The following is a 19,317-nucleotide window of genomic DNA, read 5'->3' on the forward strand; positions in this document are numbered from 1 at the left end:
TTTAAAAGAAAAATTAAGCCTTGAGTACTTTCTTCATTATTCAGAAATCTGTATTTCACTTCACTGCAGTGTTTCCTTGGGGGAAAAGAACCCCAGTTGGTTAAATACAGCATTTTTATCTTTAGATTAACACACGAAAGAGAGTGAGAAGCAGCAGCATATAATTCACGGCATTTTCTGAGTATATCTGCTTTATTGCTGACTATTAATGAAGTCCCACAGCACTGCTCTGAAATACCGCTAAATATAGATGCTTAAGAGATATATAAATGACACAAAAGCCCAGGGTTTTGTCCAAAGCTGTGTAGCCCAGACATTTTTCAGCCAGAAGCAGAGCCTAGTCATCTATGTAGAGTGTAAGGTTTTAATAACAGGAATATCATTCCTGTTCTGCACTACTTTTAGTCAACATGCCTGAAAACAGTTTAAATAGACAATAAATATCATTTCCGCATTTTAGAGGTGTACGTCATGGTTTACAGTGGTTGTCCACCGGGCCAGGAAAATGGAAATAGGTGTCCTCACTCTTGGTTACTGACAAGTCTGCCACCCACAGTACAAGCAGGGCATTCCCAAAATATTGTGCGTCTCCCATGCTTCTTTCGTCTGGCACTCAGACATGGCTGATGTTCCTTCATGCACAACCTGTGTTATGGTTGTCACCAATACTCTTGAGCTAATGAAATCTCAGAAACCTTGTGCCAGGAAGTGGAAATTCTTTCCCAAAATGAATGCTTATTCAACACATTTCAAAATTTCATTTGATTAGTAATATCAAATGCACTGTTTCTTCACTGACAATGAGACTCAAATGTGATATTTTAAAGCATGGGGACCATGTTTAAAATATTCTACAACAGCTTATGCTTCTTTTCTAGAGATTTTTCACAGTTTTTTTGTTTGTTTGTTTGTTTGTTGCTGTTGTTTTTGTGTTTGTTTTTTTTTTCTTTGTGAGCTTTTTTGTTTGTTCATTTGCTTGTTTTTTAGTTTGATTTTATTTATTTTTTTATTTTATTTTATTGCATTGCATTGCATTGCAAAAGGTTTCTGCTGGGATATAGTTCTTTTCCCATAATCAGAATTTAAAGACAAGTATTTCTAATGTTACCTTATAAATGCAAATGTGATCCAGTTGCGTATGAAGAAGGCTGTAAAATGACCTGATGATCCCAGCAATTAATGCATCTAAACAGGTGTTGTTAGAACACCATCCGTGACATATCTTCAGGAATCTTCTTTAAAGATCTGAAGGATTAAACTGTACACACATTTTTACATCTGCCCTTTAGCAATAGGAAGAGGTATTCAAACAACATTCAACTCACTCTGAAAGGAAGTAGGAATTATGTCCACTCCATTAATTTCATTCTTGAAAATGTTACTTGATAACTTTAAAACAGTGATGAAGAAGCAGTTCATAGCAACTTTCTTGGCTATACTTCCACAAATAAAGTGCCCAATTCATGAGGAAAAAAATAAAAAATTGGGGGGGAAAAAAAAAGGAAATAAGCGTATTGAGCAAACTGAAATTATCAAACTTCAAACATACTTGCAGTTGGAGTATGTGGAATTGGACTCAATGGATGTGTGGGTTTTCTTTCAGCTACTCCATGGCTTTGCAGGAGAGGCACTGAGCAAATCTAACACAGAAGAAATCTTGCTGGCCTTGAAAGCCCTTGGAAATGTAGGACATCCAGCCAGCATCAAGCACATCAAGAAATGTTTGCCTGGTTACGCAGCTGGTGCTTCAGATCTGCCCCTCAAGGTCCATGCAACTGCTGTGATGGCCCTGAAAAGCATAGGCATGAGAGACCCAAAAATGGTAAGGAAAGCAAAGCTTTTTCCTTTGTACTTATCATAAGTCAATAAGTTGACGCTGATTGATGATGGAGGGAGAGAGGAAAACAGTGGGTTTATTTTCAAATATAGCTGTAATATTGTGCATTTTTAAAAATCTTTCATCACTCCTGAGCTGTCATGTTTTATTCCTTTTGACATTAACCTCTAGTGTTTCAGAAAGCAGCAGAAATCCTATTAAAAGGATTAATCATCTTATTTTTGAAGACCCATTAGTATTTCCATTGCAAACCTTTATTTTCCAAGGACATTAGACAGAAAGCTGAATTATTGACCAAAATGTGTTTAGTGCTACTTCAACTTTGGTATGTGAGAGAATCAGAAAACAAGGTTTTCTGAAAATTGACACTTAATACTGAATGTCACATCTAATCGTAATTCAAGACCAGATCTTATTGAAAATAGATACTAGAAGTTTGCATCCTAATTAAAAATTTACAGACATTGTGTGGGTTTAAGTCATAAACAGAGCATTTACTAAATGTGACTTTTGTCCCTGAATGAGGTAATGATTAGACATCACATCCAGTGGTTATATGGACATAATCTCATCCACCGCAGACATCACTTTACAATCATTTTCACCTTAAAGCAAGCCACTTGTAAAAGGAAACCTTACATTTTTTTCCCTGATACATTTTTTTTATGAGACCATTCTTAGCATGAAAAGTAAAATGAAAGGCTTTCATTAACTATTCTGCTGTACTAGTTTTTTCATTGTATTAATTTTTGCATACGATGGTCATTTTGATTCCTCATATTGATCTATAGGCAGAAGCGTGCTGGTTTATGTTTTCAAGCAAAAGAATATAGAAACAATTTACTAGAGCACATGAGCTAGATGGGGAAAACGGGGTGGGAGGGTGGAAGGACAGCAAGTGTAGAAATTAGATTATTTGCTGGGGAAGGGATAAGCTGATCTGGTGTTTGAAAACAGTGCTGCGTCTCTGCTTGTCCTATGGCCTAGCTTCCCACATGTGACCCAGACTGCTGTTTTGTTCCATTTTCTATGCATTTTCTTTAGAGAAAATTGATCTGAAGCAGGTTAATGACTGTGACTGGATTTTGCATTGTTCAAAAACCAGTTAGTTTAATCCCTGGTTTACAGCTAGCTACACACCCGTATTTGCATTAAACAGACTTAATGCATGGCCTGTCATTTCTATTCTTTAATTTAAAAATGCAGTTGCATTTAGAAAAAGGCTACTGCAGAAAAATACATTAAGAATTCTCAATCATACCTTACATTAAAAAGTACAAACATTAGAGGCAGAACAGGATTTTACAGAGGATTGTGCCAAAATGGTGTTACTCCTTCCCCAATCAGTTTGAAGCTGCAGTCAAACATTTTGGTGCCTCTCATGCAAGCTGGAAATTTTCCAATAAAAAGTTAGTCTTGATGCCAAATACTGCACAAATCAAACACATAAGTTACAAGAAGTACTGTGAAAATTACATTTCTTGTATAACAGTACAATTTTGAATCACCTACGTGGCACAGATATTTTTGGAAGTAAACTGTCTGTTATTCTAGTAGAATGGGCACCAGGAGATCAAATGGCTTCAGTTAAGACATATCCTTATGGGTGGGGATTGCTGATCACTGTATTTCTTTGGTATATGATGGGTTCTTGAAATCACTTTTATTTAGATCTTGTCTTGGTTGTGTTACAGGTATCCTTTGCTATAGCTTAACAAGGGAAAGTAAATTTGATGCAGAGGTTGTTCAGTGAGGTTCCTTGGCTTTGATTGCTTAGGAATCAGGCTGTATTACCATAATTCTCCTTCCAGCCCTCAAACTCTGAAACAGGAATATTGTTGCCGTAATAAATAAATAATACAAATTTTTACAGTATAAAGTGATGAAGAGATCATTCATTGGTGATGAAAGGTTATTGACAACATGTTCAAATACAGATTAACTCTGGAAGTATCAATTATTTTCAGGTCCAGGCTATTACCCTTGAGATTTTGCTGAATCACAAAATCCATCCTCGGATCCGAATGTTAGCTGCGGTGGTTTTGCTTGAAACTAAGCCAGGTCTTCCAATCGTGATGACATTAGCTGATGCTGTGCAGAAGGAACCTAGCATGCAAGTGGCAAGTTTCATTTACTCTCACATGAGGGCCCTGGGCAGAAGCACAGCTCCAGATCTTCAAATGATGTAAGGAAAATCTACTTCCCTTCCCTAGATGAGGAACTTGTTACAAACAAACTGAGGTGTTAATGTGCTTGCTGAATTTTTTCAGGGCTTCTGCCTGCAGAATGGCTGTCAGAGCATTAAGTCCTAAATTTGACAGATCTGGTTTCCAGTTCAGCAAAGTTTTCCGCTTCAGTATGTTTAAAGGTAAGGTACATACTCCTTCCCTCCAATAGTAATCATCTGAAGATCTTCTGGGGAAACATATACAGGTTGAAGTTATATGTATGTGAATATATATATATTCATATATATATATATATGTCACAGAGTAGGAGAGTCCAGTTGCACATGGCCAGCAGCCTCCATGTTCTCCTACATTCAGTGGAAAATAAAATAAAATAATAATTAAAAACAAAACAAAACAACTAAATCTTGGGCTCCCTATTTGTAGAGCATTTCGCTTCCTGTGTATTTTGCATTGTATGCTGCCAGTATGAAATTACCAGAGGACTTATGGGGCTCTAACCATTCATTTTCATTAGCCATTGCAGCATTCAGTCCTGTATGAAATGCCATAGTCTCAGTGGTGCTTGACAATTTCCCAACACTGTTCATCATCAAACAGGAGGGAACTAAATTACTACTAAGTAGATAAATTTCTAATGGTGCTTAACGCATACAACTCTTACTGAATTCAAATATGATGCTAAATCCTCTTCGCACCAACAATAGTGCAGAGTGAAACATCGAACTCTGAAAATGGTGAGATATGACATTTCAGTGCATCCGTGAGCAGCTAACTTGGGTTTCTTGTCTGAAGGTTTTCCTACACCTTCTTACCAGGGTTATTTACTGGCATGCACAGATCCATGTGTGGAACTTTGAGGCACATCAGTTACATCTCTGGGAATCACATGTAAAAATCAAGAACGCTGGTAGCTTGAGTGAAGAGGACAAGATTAGAGGACAGACCTTGCTGGGCCAAATTGTAGCTATTTCTGTTTTCCATTTATGTAATTCTTCCCAGTAGGGATTTTTTCAGCAACTGCATGTAAATGACCATGACAGCCTCAGTGATTTGGCATATGTAGCTGACAGACTAGGGAGATTATATCTACAAACAGAGCCTCCTTACACATGCTGTTTATCTAAAGGACTTAGATGTATTTCACACTTTTGTTATTCACTGGTACATATAAAGATTCTTTTCAAAGTCATGAACAGAAAAAGACTGAAACGTCTGAAACCTGCAGTGCTAAGTGTGCAAGTACTTTTGCTTTCTTTTGGGGATGGGAGAGGGGTTTCAAAAGACTTTTGCAGATTTTATTGTTGCCTTTCTCATTTCATGTTTTTTTATATGACCATTTAGTTGGGTCTATAATAAAAATATGTATAATACATACCACAGCAGCCACAGTGCCACATGCTTGTTGCTTCAGAGACAGCAACAGAGAGTGCCCAAAGAAATTCAGTAGATAAGGTATATCTTGTGAACTTTTGTACCATTTAAAATGCATACACAGAGAGACACATTTTCCAGTAATAAGCAGCTCCATGTTTCAGGGCTTAGATACTCATTTTCTCGTCTTATTTTTGCTTTTACAATGAAGCTGCCAGATTTTTATTTTTTTTTAAACAGTGGAAAAGAAATCAGCTCTATGCATGAGGGTAGACGTCAGGGGGCTGTGTAAAATGCATTTTGTCCTGACTGTACTCTTGAAATGCAGCAGATCAATGAACTGCTGTTAATTGTTAGAGAGTACTAGTATAAGAAATTTGGCTACTACTCAGATAGGATGTTTAAGCCTGTCATCCTGATGACTAAGGAACAAGATTGCTTTCTAGCACATGCTAGACTTAGACTTGGATAACTCAATCAGCTAAATGAAGTCCATTCTCCATTACCCTTGTGTGGGAGGAGGCTCCAGCTTTCTGATTTGATTTGTTGCTACTAGCCACAGGTGAAATGTGTTTCAGTGAGTCCATTCTAGAGGAGTTACCATAGTGACAGCAGTAATGCTGTACCTATTTCCTTGCTAAAAACAAAAATGTGCCCTCAGCAATGCAGATTTCTGTGGTGCTAGGTGCTGAATTTTTAATGACAGGCACTAACATCAGATGAATATGCTTCTAATCAAGAATCTGTCATACATGTCCACCACAAACAGTGTTTCACAGTCTACACTCTACCACTGAAATCAGCTCAAGTGCTGCTCAGTATAGAGACTGACAGAATCTGACTCTCAACATACAGAGTTTTTTTTACAAATTTATATTATGATAAAACGCGTACTAATATTCATGGGTATGAAAGGTTGCTTTCTTTGATCACTTTATTTTTGCTTTCCTTCTTCCCTGAGGCAAGATGTTTAGTCAGATAGGTGCAGGTGCCCTCGTATTCTCATACTGAAGCAGCTATGATGTATCACCTGACCCTGTTAGTGGGATTCTTCTTTGGTAAATATTTTCTTACAGCATTAGAGCTACATAACATCTGAGGTATGGAAAACACGCCTGCTCTCTTCAAGCTGATGAATTTTGTATAATCATTTAATCATTTATTAGCAACACTTCTTACTAAGTATCAAGAAGTACCTTTTTTCTTTTTCTTAACTAACAGATTTCATGAGTTAGAACACAAACACACACACAGAGAAAAAAAAAAAAAAAGAAAAAAAAAAAGAAAGAAAGAAAAAAGACAGAAAAACCCTTTAATGAATTTGCTATAAGTATGATATCTCATTGTGGCTAGTCCATGTAATACCCAGGGCTGTTCTAGCTAAACTTATTCAGAGAAAAGCTAGTCTTTTTATTTCCAGATCACAAGTCAGCTCATAGTAATGACCCAGTGTGACATCACTTTGCTTTTATTTTCTGTAGAATCAGCATTAATATGTGCATTGCTTTTTTTCTTTCCCTGGTTAACTGTTGAAAGTTCTCCATTGATTCTTCTGCCATCAATCAGATGATGGCATAAATACCTGCATTTTTACTTCAGAAGCTGTTAATGAGCCGTGTAGTTTACAGGTAGTTTGTGTCTAACAATTCAGGTAGAACAGAAACTTCATACAGCACAAGAGTGAAAATGATCTAGTGAAATGCCAGACTATGTAGATTTAGCTGACAAATGGATCGCATTTCCACTAGACCAGAAAGCTGGAATCTGTCCTGAGAAATTAGAATTCAAAATTAGTTCCAGTAATCTGATAATAACATAGTGTAAGAATACAGAAGGACCCGGGACGATCCCAGCCTCAGTTAGCATGCATGAATTTGTAAGAAAATAGTAAGTTATTGACATACTCATGAGATTTTGTCTGAAATACAGAAAGTGACACCAGAATAATCACACAGGCCTATGAGTCCTCGTAAAATCCCACATCTGTGAAACAAAAATAGACTTGTCTTTAAATTTTGGCTAAGTAATTTATGAGAATGCAGTCATTCCTTTCCTGGAATGAGACTAAACTCTCACTCTCTCTCATAACAAATCCAGGAGTTGGACTTGATGGTCCCCATGGGTCCCTTCCAACTCAGGATATTCTATGATTCTATGAACACTTGAAAACATATTTCCTACAATTCAGTCATTTCTATACAGGTAATGAAATTAGTAGCCTGCTTTTTACAGGGCTCTGAAGTTATCCTGAATTTTGAAAGCTGATTTTTGGCTGTGCTGGAATTCTAGGGCCAGTTTAATCAGTATATGGTGACTATGTCTTATATAAAGATAAAAGAAATTTAATGTAGGGAATCCTAAAATCCTTCACTGTTCTCCAACTTGTATTGGAAGAAGAAGGAGTTTTGGAAGAAAGGAAGTGCAACAAGTGTAGCTGCATACTGTGTTGCCCTTGCTCCTTTTGAAATCTAAGGAAACTTAGAAAAGCTTTGGGATTACTTTAATTCAGAAAACAGAACTGTATAAAGCTGTGCCAATTTCAGGAAGAAGATATAACAATCCACTGATTATCTGTACCTCAGTACATTTTAGATGATAAATCTAAAGTACAGAAAAGAGATACAAATAAACTTTGTTCTGAGTTTGCCTGGCAGTCAACAATTACTTAAAAATTAGTGTATTTTACATTGTCACAGGTGACTTAGATTTACCTATGCCCGTGACAGGGGACGCTACCCTGTGGGCCCCCCCCTGGGGCCCGGAAAGGAGGGGGAAAAGGGGAATGGGATAAAAACAGCAGCAATCTAAGGAGGAAAAACTTATTTTACTAAATATGATATCGAAATACAAGATAACACAATATAATATAATTGAGGCTAACAAATCAAACAAAACAGAGAGAGTCCCCGAAAACCGAGAGGCCTACTGTGAACTCTAGGCAACAAGGCTGGAACGCTTCCCACTCTCCGAGCAGTTTGAGAGAAGAAGGAGGGCACTCCAGCCTGGGAACAAGATTATATAGCGTCCTGGTCCCATGACTTATCATTGCCCCTGTTGTTCTCTGGGATATGTAGTCTTCTTCTGTGGACTGCACATTCAATAGAAGTATCCATACTTTACATGATGTTATGATGTGGAATACTGATAGCAAAATTACAAAATTACAAAACCATGACATTCCACCCCTTATTCTACATTATTACATCATGGTTAAGAGTTACAGGATGTGGAATGAGACACATTAAATTGCCTCTGAGTCATCTAAGAAATAAATCTACACCACCTCACCATCTGTACTTAAAAGACATCAGTACTATTTTCCCTATAATTTTAGCAAAGGATGGTAAATCTGTTTTCATTTCTGACCCTCCCCTTTGTCAAGTTGCCTTTAACAATGTCTTGTAAAAGCATTTCATAAGTTGGTATTATAGAATCTGACCAAATGTAAGTGATATGGTAGAAGCAATTAGAAAAATAGCATAGTCACTGTGTATTAAGCAGGGGACTTATAATTTTGCTGATTAATAGTTCAGAAAGGCGAATATTCTGTTTATGTCTGTTTTATAATGTTGGTTTTGTAGCTGATTTTTCTAGCCTTTCTCATATAATCTTTTATCAGTTATGTTGTGCAATTAGTAAATCGAAACAATCTATAAATGTGACTTTAAAAACTGACTAGGCTATGTTTTACTGCCATTTTCTATACAGAGAACCTTATGAGTGGCCTGGCAGCTAAATATTTGGTACTGAATAATGCAGGAAGCTTAATTCCAACAATGGCAGTGTCCCAGCTGAGGACACATTTCCTTGGAAGAGTTGCTGATCCCATTGAGGTAATTGTGTCTATCATCTACAGTTTGCCTCTCACACCTTCCTATAATCTTTATCCAACTGGCATATCAATTTTACTTTGTCTCACAGGTGGGAATAGCAGTTGAAGGACTTCAGGAGATGTTTGCTAGAGGTTACTCTCCTGACAAGGACTGGGAGACTAACTATGACTTCAAGGAAATCCTAAAAAAGGTAAGTTATTTGGGAGGAAAACAAAATATCTCAAGTGTTGTTTCCGCAAATGTTATGAAGAAACAGATTTTCTTCCTCTTCTCATGCAGCTGTCAGACTGGAAGGCACTCCCTCATGACAAACCTTTTGCATCAGGTTACTTGAAGATGTTTGGCCAAGAGTTGATCTTTGGAGGACTTGATAAAAACACCATCCAAAATGTACTGCAGGTATCATTTCAGAAACACCACCACATAAGCATTAAAAATATTAAAATGTTATTTCTTCCACATGTTCCCTCCCTTCTCCTTAACTTTTTATTTCAAGTGATGTTTTTTGTTGTTAGTTTTAATCAAGGCAAATAAATTCAAACTTTGATCAGGATTAGTTATAATCATTGCTTGCAAACATCCCCCTGAGGCACAGATAGTGATGAGGATCTTGATATTCAAGTTCTGCTTGTTTAGACAAGTTGAACTCTGTAATTGCAGGCATGGTATGGACCTGATGAAAAAATCCCTTCAATAAGGAGGTTAATCAGTAGCCTTCAAAGTGGCATAGGAAGGCAATTGACCAAGGCTTTACTGTCCTCTGAGATTCGTCGTATTGTGCCTACCTGTGTTGGGTTCCCAATGGAGACCAGTTTCTATTACTCTTCTGTCACAAAAGCAGCAGGAAATGGTAATGTATTTCAAGACCTGAACAATACATATATGATTATCAGGATTTGGCAGAATTTTTAACATTTTGCTTACTTTCTTTCTAATAGTTCAAGTGCAAATTACACCTTCTCCAAGATCTGATTTCAGATTGACAGAGTTACTAAATTCCAACATTAGGCTGCGATCCAAAATGAGTCTGAGGTAAGTATTTCGAGTAAACTAAAAAAATTATATTTCTAAGTGACAGAAGCCACAACTGTTTACGTATGTATTTTTACTCTCTCTTTCTAATTTTTCAGCATGGCTAAACATATGACCTTTGTAGTTGGGATCAACACAAACTTGATTCAGGCAGGGTTGGAAGCACACACCAAAGTAAATGCTCATGTACCTGTGAATGTTGTTGCCACTATTCAAATGAAGGAAAAAAGTATCAAAGCTGAAATTCCGCCATGCAAAGAAGAGACTAATGTAATTACTGTAAGGTAAGCCATAGAACTTATCTTTCTGGGTAGTCACATCGACTCTGAATTAAGCAAAACATTTGCTTAGGGATCTTGTCTTGAATGACAGCTTGGGTAACTGGCAGTGATCAGTATAGATTGATTTAAAAGAAAGACATGTACGAAAGCTTTGCTTGAAAATATGTTTTATTTCCTGTGGTCTTGACCAGAAAATCACCATTTTTCAGTCATGAGGCTCATAAACTATTTGAAGCTCGTATGGCATAACATTTCTATCCTGACACATATATTTGGGTTGGAGACACTAGGTAAGATATAAGCCACCTGGATTCTATCAGTTTTAACAGACAACCCCATGCATTAGGTGCCTGTAAGCATAGAGTACTTGGTGTAACTTGTGTTTTTACTTTGTTTCCTGTGGCTGCCATTTGGTTTTCTTGCCTGTTAGGTCTACTTGATTTATTATCAGTGTATTCAATTACAATACGCTCTGGAAAACTATTGTAGCCAGATGCCAAACAAATGAAAACAGATGGAAATACAAGCACAAAGAGAGGGAGGAAACAGAAAGAATATGTCCAAGGAATCAAAGCAGTAGACCAAAGCCTTGAAAACCTTCACATACACATGAAAAAACAGTGAGAAAGACAAGCTAAAAATTCATAACACAGGAAAAAACACTACTGACAACAAAAATCAGCTACTATACAAGCTGCAGAAATGTTAACAAGTTTCTGCTCTAGGAATACAGACATAACAAAAGAGCTCTGTTGCTTGATCCAGCTGCAATTAGCATTCATGGCTGCAGGCCCAGAGAAGCTCTGCAGGTCTCATCAGTTTAGCCACCACAAAGGTCATTATTCCTTGCTCTTCACTGGTCACAGACCAGACAATTCAGCATTTGACATCACATCCTCCTCCCTAATATGATTCCTCAGATCCACCAATAGTGACTGTAGTCAGGTTCTCCACATAGAGAAGGGAATGTTTCAGAAGCTCAGAGAGCACCCATTTTCTGTGTGTAAGCTGCTGTGGCACACAAACCAAAATGTTTTGTTCATTTTCTTATGAAGACCAGGACAGTCACCAGGGACAATAGGCACCTTTTTTCACTTGCTCTCACTATTGGATTGGGCAACGTGGATATTAATGAACTCAATAAGGATGCTGAACTGGAATGAGGATATTGAAGATTGTGATGAATTTTAGGGCCCCAAGGTGAGCTACAAATGTTGGCAGAAGAATCCTTCTGGCAAATCAAAATAATAAATATTTTCCTCCTTTGACTGAAGATGGAATTAAATAAGAAACAAAGGTGCCAAATGCATTGAATAAGGCAAGACAGTGTAAGAAATAGAGGACTGCAGCCAAGGAGTCCATGAGTTCCTGCCCAAGCTCTCCTGTAGACCCTGCAGCGTTATCATTTATAAAGAGAAGTAGTCAGCTGGAAATAGCTCTATAATGCCAAGTATATGAGAAAGCTAATGCTCACTAGCTAACTTCTAGTACCATCAATTTTTCTCCAAAAAGCATTCCTGTTCACTCTTACAAAATAAATGCTTGGTGGGAATCACACAGAGCAATGAAACAGCAATGAGTACAAGTGAAGACAAAGCAATAACTAGAGAATGTAACAGTGTCAGTGAACCACGTCACTGAGGAGGTCAAAGAACAAGCAAAGTAAAATCTTAAAGCTATGAAGAGAAACAAGCAGGCATAATATGTTGAGAGAAAGTAGGTATAATATGTTGAGAGAAAGTGTGCATGTATGTTCTAAATAGAATGAGTCCAAAATCATAGTTAAATATAGGCTTTATCTCCCTTTTGCACAGCTCCACTAAAAAATAAGGAACCTGTTGCATGCAATAATTTAGAGGTATTTTGACACATTCCTGTGTTAGCTTTAAATGTTCTATTGAAAGAAATGGTTCTAGAAAGCCATTGCTCTTTCAGTTGTTTATAAGCTCTCTTCAAAATATTTTAGTATTAGGCATTTTGCTTTGATGGTCACTGAGTTACTGTCTATACTCCCATGTCATTACATCTGGTCAGGATGTAATATTATTTTCCTTTTCATCTCTCACACACAGACACGAGTAGTAAACAGTTTTCAATAGCATTTAGTTCAGTTATGTCCTACATGCTGTACAGGTTATAACCTGTCACAGCTGTGGGATTTATATAAATTTCCAGGAGTGGAAGGGAAACTCAAGGGGAGTTTCTGTCCTCAAAACTTCGGTGACAGAGTTTGCACATGAAGGATCCGACTTCCTTTATAGTAAAAATCAGAACACTATAATTAATCATACCATGGAGAGAATATACAACATGTGTTTCAATTCAATCCCATCAAAGTTAAATTTACTTAAAATAGTAGTTGTTTTTTAGGCTCTTTTAGTGTAATTATTTGGTATACTACAGATCACAGAATCACAGAATTATCAAGGTTGGAAAAGACCTACAAGATCATCTAGGCCAACCATTACCGATACTTCTCAGCTAAATCATATTCCTCAACACAACATCCAAACGTTTCTTGAACACTCCCATGGTCGGTGACTCCACCACCTTCCTGGGCAGTGCATTCCAATGCCTGACTACCCTTTCTGAGAAGTAATACTTCCTAATGTCCAGCCTGAATCTCCCCTGGGGCAGCTTAAAACCATTCCCTCTAGTTCTGTCACTGATTACACGAGAGAAGAGGCCAACCCCCAGCTCACTAAAACCTCCCTTCAGGAAGTTATAGAGAGCTATAAGGTCTCCCCTGAGCCTCCTCTTCTCCAGGCTGAACAATCCCAGCTCTCTGAGCCGCTCCACATAAGGCCTGTGCTCCAGACCCCTCACCATCTTTGTAGCCCTCCTCTGAACACGTTCCAGGGCCTCAATGTCTTTCTTGCAGTGAGGGGCCCAAAACTGAACACAGTACTCGAGGTGCGGCCGCACCAATGCCGAGTACAGGGGGACAATTACCTCCCTGTTCCTGCTAGTAACACTGTTTTTGATGCAAGCAAAATGGTTGCTAAAACATACTTTTAAACAAAATTTACAGGATGAAGTAAAAATCAAATAAATTTCAGGGGAAATTAAAGCCCCGTGATTAAAGTATAAATATTTAGAGCTGCCAAAGAATGCACTTTGCAAACATATCACATATTCATAATGATAGGCTACTGAAGTATCTACATCATCTTGAAGAGAGCTCCTACCATGTGGCTTTTTTGCTTGTTTTAACTGTAGGATAAGCAGAAATTGCTTCACATGGGCATCTTACTTATATGATGAATTACGAAATTAAAATGATGTATACAACATGTAATGGAAAATGCAGAACAGGAAGTGTATGTGTGTATCACATGAGCTGTGTGAGCTTTCCACACTGCTTGTCAGGGGAAAGAGGAGGGCAATGACTTGTGCTCCAAACCTCTGTTTTCATGACACATTTGCACCAAGGTCAGAAGGATATGTGCTATTTCATTTCACCACAGCAGAAAGAGAACTAAAGCTCTGGTTGTGGAATTGCCTCTTGCTTCTCATTTCTTTAGATATGATGTCATGCTGTGCTTTAAAAACCGGAAAAATAGTTTTTCAATGATCTTTTTGGTTATTATTTTTGTTTTAAACAGACACTGAGCTCTTCTGTATCTGAATTAGGGATATGTGTAAGGCCACACAACCTGAAATACCAGTGGGTCCAACACAGCTGAATTACTTGTCCCTTACCCCTGCAGTGAATTTGGCTTATACTATAGCACAGCTTCTTCTCTTATCCAAAAAATACACTAATACATATTGGAAAATCTCCCTTTTATTTTCTTCTCCCTTGTGCAGGATCAGAGAGAACACATTCTTTCATACCATAGCTTTAGGCCTTCTTTGTGACTGTTTTTCTTGTTAAAGGACCAGAGCTGGCTCTTGCAGCCTATTTTTACAGTACTGTGTGATTCTGCAGACATTGACATGTGTCACCTGTGATGCAGCTACATTTGTCGGCTCTCTGTGCTCAACAGGGAGGAATCGATCCTCTACTTTCATTAGGTGGCAGGAGTAGACTATTGGCATAAGGAAAAAAAAAAAAAAAACCCTAAAAAAAATTTTTAAAAAATTTAAAAATTGGATAAGAAACCCCAGGGCTTTCTGCTTGGAGACCCAGACTGCTGTTCAGTGGTCATTTGAATTATTGAATGGGATTAAAATAAAAACCATTTCCTTTTTTGTCCCTTTACTCAGATGAGACATCTGAAATGCAAGTTGATTTGTATTTTCTTTTATCCCCTCAGCTTGTTAGGGAGAACATTATATTTCAGATTCCATTCTTCAAGGTTCTCCTCTCACCCAGCGTGGAGCGTTGCTGTCATGTCCTTATCTAAAAAAAAGAGAGAGATGGAAAAGAAAACAAAGCCCACAGGTGACACACGTTTTATTGAGGTGTTCCACATGAAGTGCAATTGTGTGCTTTACAGTGCACACAGCACAGTAGGAGCCTTCAAGAGGAAGAGAGTGCTATCAAATGAATACAAATTTATCTTTCATATAGGTTAGATTGGAATTGCTTAGGCTAGTACAGTGTGGACCATATTAAAATAGAGACCATTTTGCAGACCGTCTTTCCATTTACTGTCACAAAGGCCACCTCCATTGACGGACCACAAAAGCCCCAGGGCAAGCAGATCAACTTCATACATAAGAAGCAGCATGTGTAGAATTGTAAGCTGGATGTTAGCTCTGATAAATGACTAATAAGGTAGAGTTAGCACAATGTTAATAGCTCAAAGAAATAGGTTTGAATCTGTCAAAAGTGTTCAATAGTCAAGACATTTGTCTGACCCAAACCAAAACTCATGGTTCTTGCAGCACTGTAACAATATCTATGAAGATATTATTATGAAGAGCACAGGACAAAGGAGTCAAGATATTTGGCCACAAGGGTCTCATGCCACTTATATCACTTGTCCTCTTAGCACGTTATATCTCTTGCCCTTGATTCTGACTAAGACTCCTGAGACCCACAGCACTCTAAACAAATAATGAAATACATTTATGTATTTCATTTATTTTCATATATATTCATATATATTATATATATATTCATATATTTATGTATGTGTTCTTCACATTCCAACATATCTCCCTGTGATGTCTTTCTAAGGCATGTGGATATACAAGTGCAGTTAGACAAAACTAGAAACATTTGTTTGATTGTCTGAGGCTAAAAATATTGCAGAGCAATTTAGAATATTAGAGCATTTAGAAGCCACTAATCCCCTGCATCTTTTCTTTTTCTTCTGAGTTATGGCAGTATGGCAGCTAAAGGAAGTGAAAACCAAGTTTAGCAGTGAAGGTTCACAAGTTTATATATATATAAAAAATTTACAAATATATATATATATATATATATATGAGATTAAAAAATTTAATAATTTAACCCACAGGCAGATTTCTAAGCAAGCTGTTCTTCAAGGCATTAGACTTACACAGATCCAATAGAGTACTGTTCTTTTAACTGATACCTGTGATTCTGAAAGCCTAACTGCAAGCCCTCTGGACTGAGATCAGTCCATATCTTTATTCATTCAGTACTTGGAAATACAACTAATAGAAAAGATGTAAATATCTACAAAGCAATTTGCAAGGCATCATACTTGTTGCTGAGTACGTGCTACATGGTATTATTCAGGTCTTTTCCTCAGCAGTGCTTTATCAATACAGGTTCCCTCTAATGTTTATTCTGCAGCTCTAAGACATTTGCTGTTACACGAAATATTGAAGACTTGGCTGCTAGTAAAATGACTCCAGTTCTTCTACCTGAAGCAGTGCCTGACATAATGAAGATGTCCTTTGACTCGGATTCTGCATCAGGCGAGACTGATAACATCAGGGTAACTGATGTACTGTCTGACTATTCTTTCTTTGGCTTTTAATCAGGAGAATACAATTTATTTTCCCCATAGGAAAATGTATAATTCATCTCTGACCAGTGTTACTTTGTACAGAATAAGTCACTTTCAATCTAACAACACAAATAGTTCTGTAGTAACATTATTTTAAAGACAGGATTGTAATCACTTCAGACTTACACCAGTTTTTCAAAAGCAATAGCACTTGCTTTAGTAATTAATTTTGCACTGCCATCTACAGGATAGGCACACAATCTTTAAAATTCTTTGCAGCCATAACGCAATCATTACATTCCTGGGACAGGCAATACTCCACAAGATGTTCCAGTATTCAGCTTGTAGAGCTAAATTTACTGCCTATAGTCACCTTGATTCAAGGATGGATGGCAGTTTGTGTGTCAAGTCAAATGACTTCCTAAACTAAAGTTTTCCATAAAAGGAACTACAAGCTTTCTATGATGGGCAGCATTGTGAAGGCCTCACTATGACATTTCATTCAATGGAAAACTGACAGAGGTGAGGAATATATTGTGCTGTTCTGGTTTCATTGTCATCCTGCAGCTCTGAAGTTTTTCAGATAAAATAAGAGACAAGGGTGAGTACAGCACTTTCCTGTGGAAAAGTCAATGGGTAAAAGTACTGTCAGTGGAACAGTTTCCAGTATCCTGGAACAAGCAAAAATCTTTGTGCCTATGTGGTCATTCTGAAAATTTATCACTCTGCAGTTATTCTTGAATGTGCAACAACTGAAAAAATGGCATAAACTTGACCATTTCCCATTATCATTAGCATTCCCTCTGGAAAGAAAGGATTAGCTTAAAAATTCCAGTTTTTCAGTGCCTTAAATACAAGTTTGGAATTTTGTGAGACATGATAAACTGAGTAAAAAATTAGCTGCAAAGTATGTGTTGCATATTAAGAGAAAATGTATGGTCATGTTTCTTTTGCCATTTGCTTTATTTCTTCAGGAAATTGTAGCTCTCATGTAATGGAATTGATTCTAATTTTAATTCATTCTTCCAAAAACATCACTTAGCACATGTACATGGCACACTTTTGAGTGAAAATTTCTAACATCTGGTATGCTTTGGACATCTAGGAAGTTTCTGTGATCTTCTAGTTGATATATTTTCAAGTCACACCACAAGTGAGACAGAATTTGCATGTACATAGATAAAGGCTCTGTGGTGAAAAGAAAAGAAAAGAAAAGAAAAGAAAAGAAAAGAAAAGAAAAGAAAAGAAAAGAAAAGAAAAGAAAAGAAAAGAAAAGAAAAGAAAAGAAAAGAAAAGAAAAGAAAAGAAAAGAAAAGAAAAAAAAAGAAAAAAAAAGAAAAGAAAAGAAAAGACTTCAGTCAGTCTAGAGCACACTCACATTGATCGTGAATCTGTTAACATAGTCTAATACTCTAGGAAAGCAAAATGAAATATTTACAATTATTTTGTGATATGGTTTTCCAGTCTTATGGCCTCAAGCACTTTTTTTTGCTCTAGTCTAGTCGAGCCATTTAGCTGAAAATTTTGTCCAGTTGAAAACCAATCTGCTATCTCCCACTGGTTAGTACCTTCTGTAGAATAAACATATCTATAAACATAATTCTGAAACAGAATTGATAGCATGTAAACATTTCTCTTACTGTTGTCTAGTTTTACTTGATGAGTATATTATCTAACAGGACAGACAGTCTGTAGAAGATGTTTCATCGGAAAATTCCTTCTCCTTTGGACATTCTTCTTCCTGGAAGGAGCCATTTGTTCAGTCCATGTGCTCTAATGCAAGTACATTTGGGGTTCAAGTGTGCATTGAGAAGAAAAGTGTACATGCAGCATTTATCAAAAATGTGCCTCTTTATTACTTTATTGGAGAACATGACCTTAGAATGAGCTTCAAGCCAGGTAAATACAATTGTGCAATGGGTGGGTAGGTGAACTGTTGTTGGTGTGTGTGTGTGTATATATATATATTTTTGTACGTACACATATGTGTCTTTTGTACCTTAAGAGCCACTAAAACTACTGTTAGAACTTTTGGCCTTGCCAGTATTGTCAGCAAACTCCATTGCAGCATGAATCCACCCCTGCTCTCTCTGCCTGAGCAGCGATTCCCAGCTCTCCTAGGAAGTGGCCATGCAATGCAGCACCTCTCAGCATGGCCAGCATCACACAGAGATGATGTGCACCTGCAGAGCATGTCTGATGCGTCCTGAATCGTTGGATTTGGGATGCAAGCACAGAGCAATTGGACATGGGCAACAGATCTAATGCAGTGTCCTGTAGCTACAGTTTAAAAACCCAGATTCTTAAAGGGAATTAAGGATTAACCCTGCCTGGATCTAGTCCTAAATGTCTTAATCCATGATCATAAAAATTTAAAACACAGCAGGCCATTGAATTTAGGTCTGGCATAACTATTGGGCCATTCTTTATAACTCAAGAGGAAAGCCTTAATTTCTGATGCCTAACTCACCCTCCTGTAGTGTTATCTAGCTAAGAAATCCAGTTCACTAGATTTGAATCTTAAACAGATTATTTTGTTTATTGACACGAAGAGGTTCTAAATTTTATTATTGCTAGTATGTATTTTAGCTCTTGCTGAAATAGTTTTTAAAAGTTACTCAATTCACAAACATTTCAACAAATAACAGCAAATAAAAATGGCTTATTCTATTATTCAATTACTACTATTAACAATAATACTAATTGTTGTGAAATTTCAGTCTACACAGATGTACCTATTGAAAAAATACAAGTCACAATTCAGGCAGGAGATCAAGCTCCTACAAAAATGGTACGTTTGGTAACATTTGAAGATCCAGAGGCACAAGCATCTTCCAGCAAAGGAGCAATCAAAAGAGTGAAAAAAATCCTTGATGACAGCGATAACCAGGTACTGCTGCA

The 19,317-nt window shown here is 37.2% G+C and overlaps 1 protein-coding gene across 3 annotated transcripts in view; it reads left to right on the plus strand.

Annotated features, from left to right (window-relative positions):
* The window catches only part of LOC107317574 (vitellogenin-1), a 72,203-nt gene that overhangs the window by 38,971 nt on the left and 13,915 nt on the right, over positions 1–19,317 (plus strand). For 2 of the 3 annotated variants that reach the window (XM_085512254.1, XM_085512253.1), the window contains exons 11-22: positions 1,604–1,822; positions 3,805–4,022; positions 4,108–4,205; positions 9,109–9,233; positions 9,322–9,423; positions 9,513–9,632; positions 9,894–10,083; positions 10,172–10,265; positions 10,364–10,549; positions 16,260–16,413; positions 18,096–18,315; positions 19,137–19,306. In XM_085512254.1, coding sequence (XP_085368380.1) covers positions 1,604–1,822; positions 3,805–4,022; positions 4,108–4,205; positions 9,109–9,233; positions 9,322–9,423; positions 9,513–9,632; positions 9,894–10,083; positions 10,172–10,265; positions 10,364–10,549; positions 16,260–16,413; positions 18,096–18,315; positions 19,137–19,306 — 1,896 coding nt within the window. The remainder of the gene's footprint in view (positions 1–1,603; positions 1,823–3,804; positions 4,023–4,107; positions 4,206–9,108; positions 9,234–9,321; positions 9,424–9,512; positions 9,633–9,893; positions 10,084–10,171; positions 10,266–10,363; positions 10,550–16,259; positions 16,414–18,095; positions 18,316–19,136; positions 19,307–19,317) is intronic. The other variant, XM_032446247.2, reaches the window with a different exon arrangement.

The sequence above is a fragment of the Coturnix japonica genome, chromosome 11 (genome assembly GCF_054131305.1).
Source record: "Coturnix japonica strain WE chromosome 11, WE-NBRP24, whole genome shotgun sequence".
NCBI classification, from domain to species: Eukaryota; Metazoa; Chordata; class Aves; order Galliformes; family Phasianidae; genus Coturnix; species Coturnix japonica.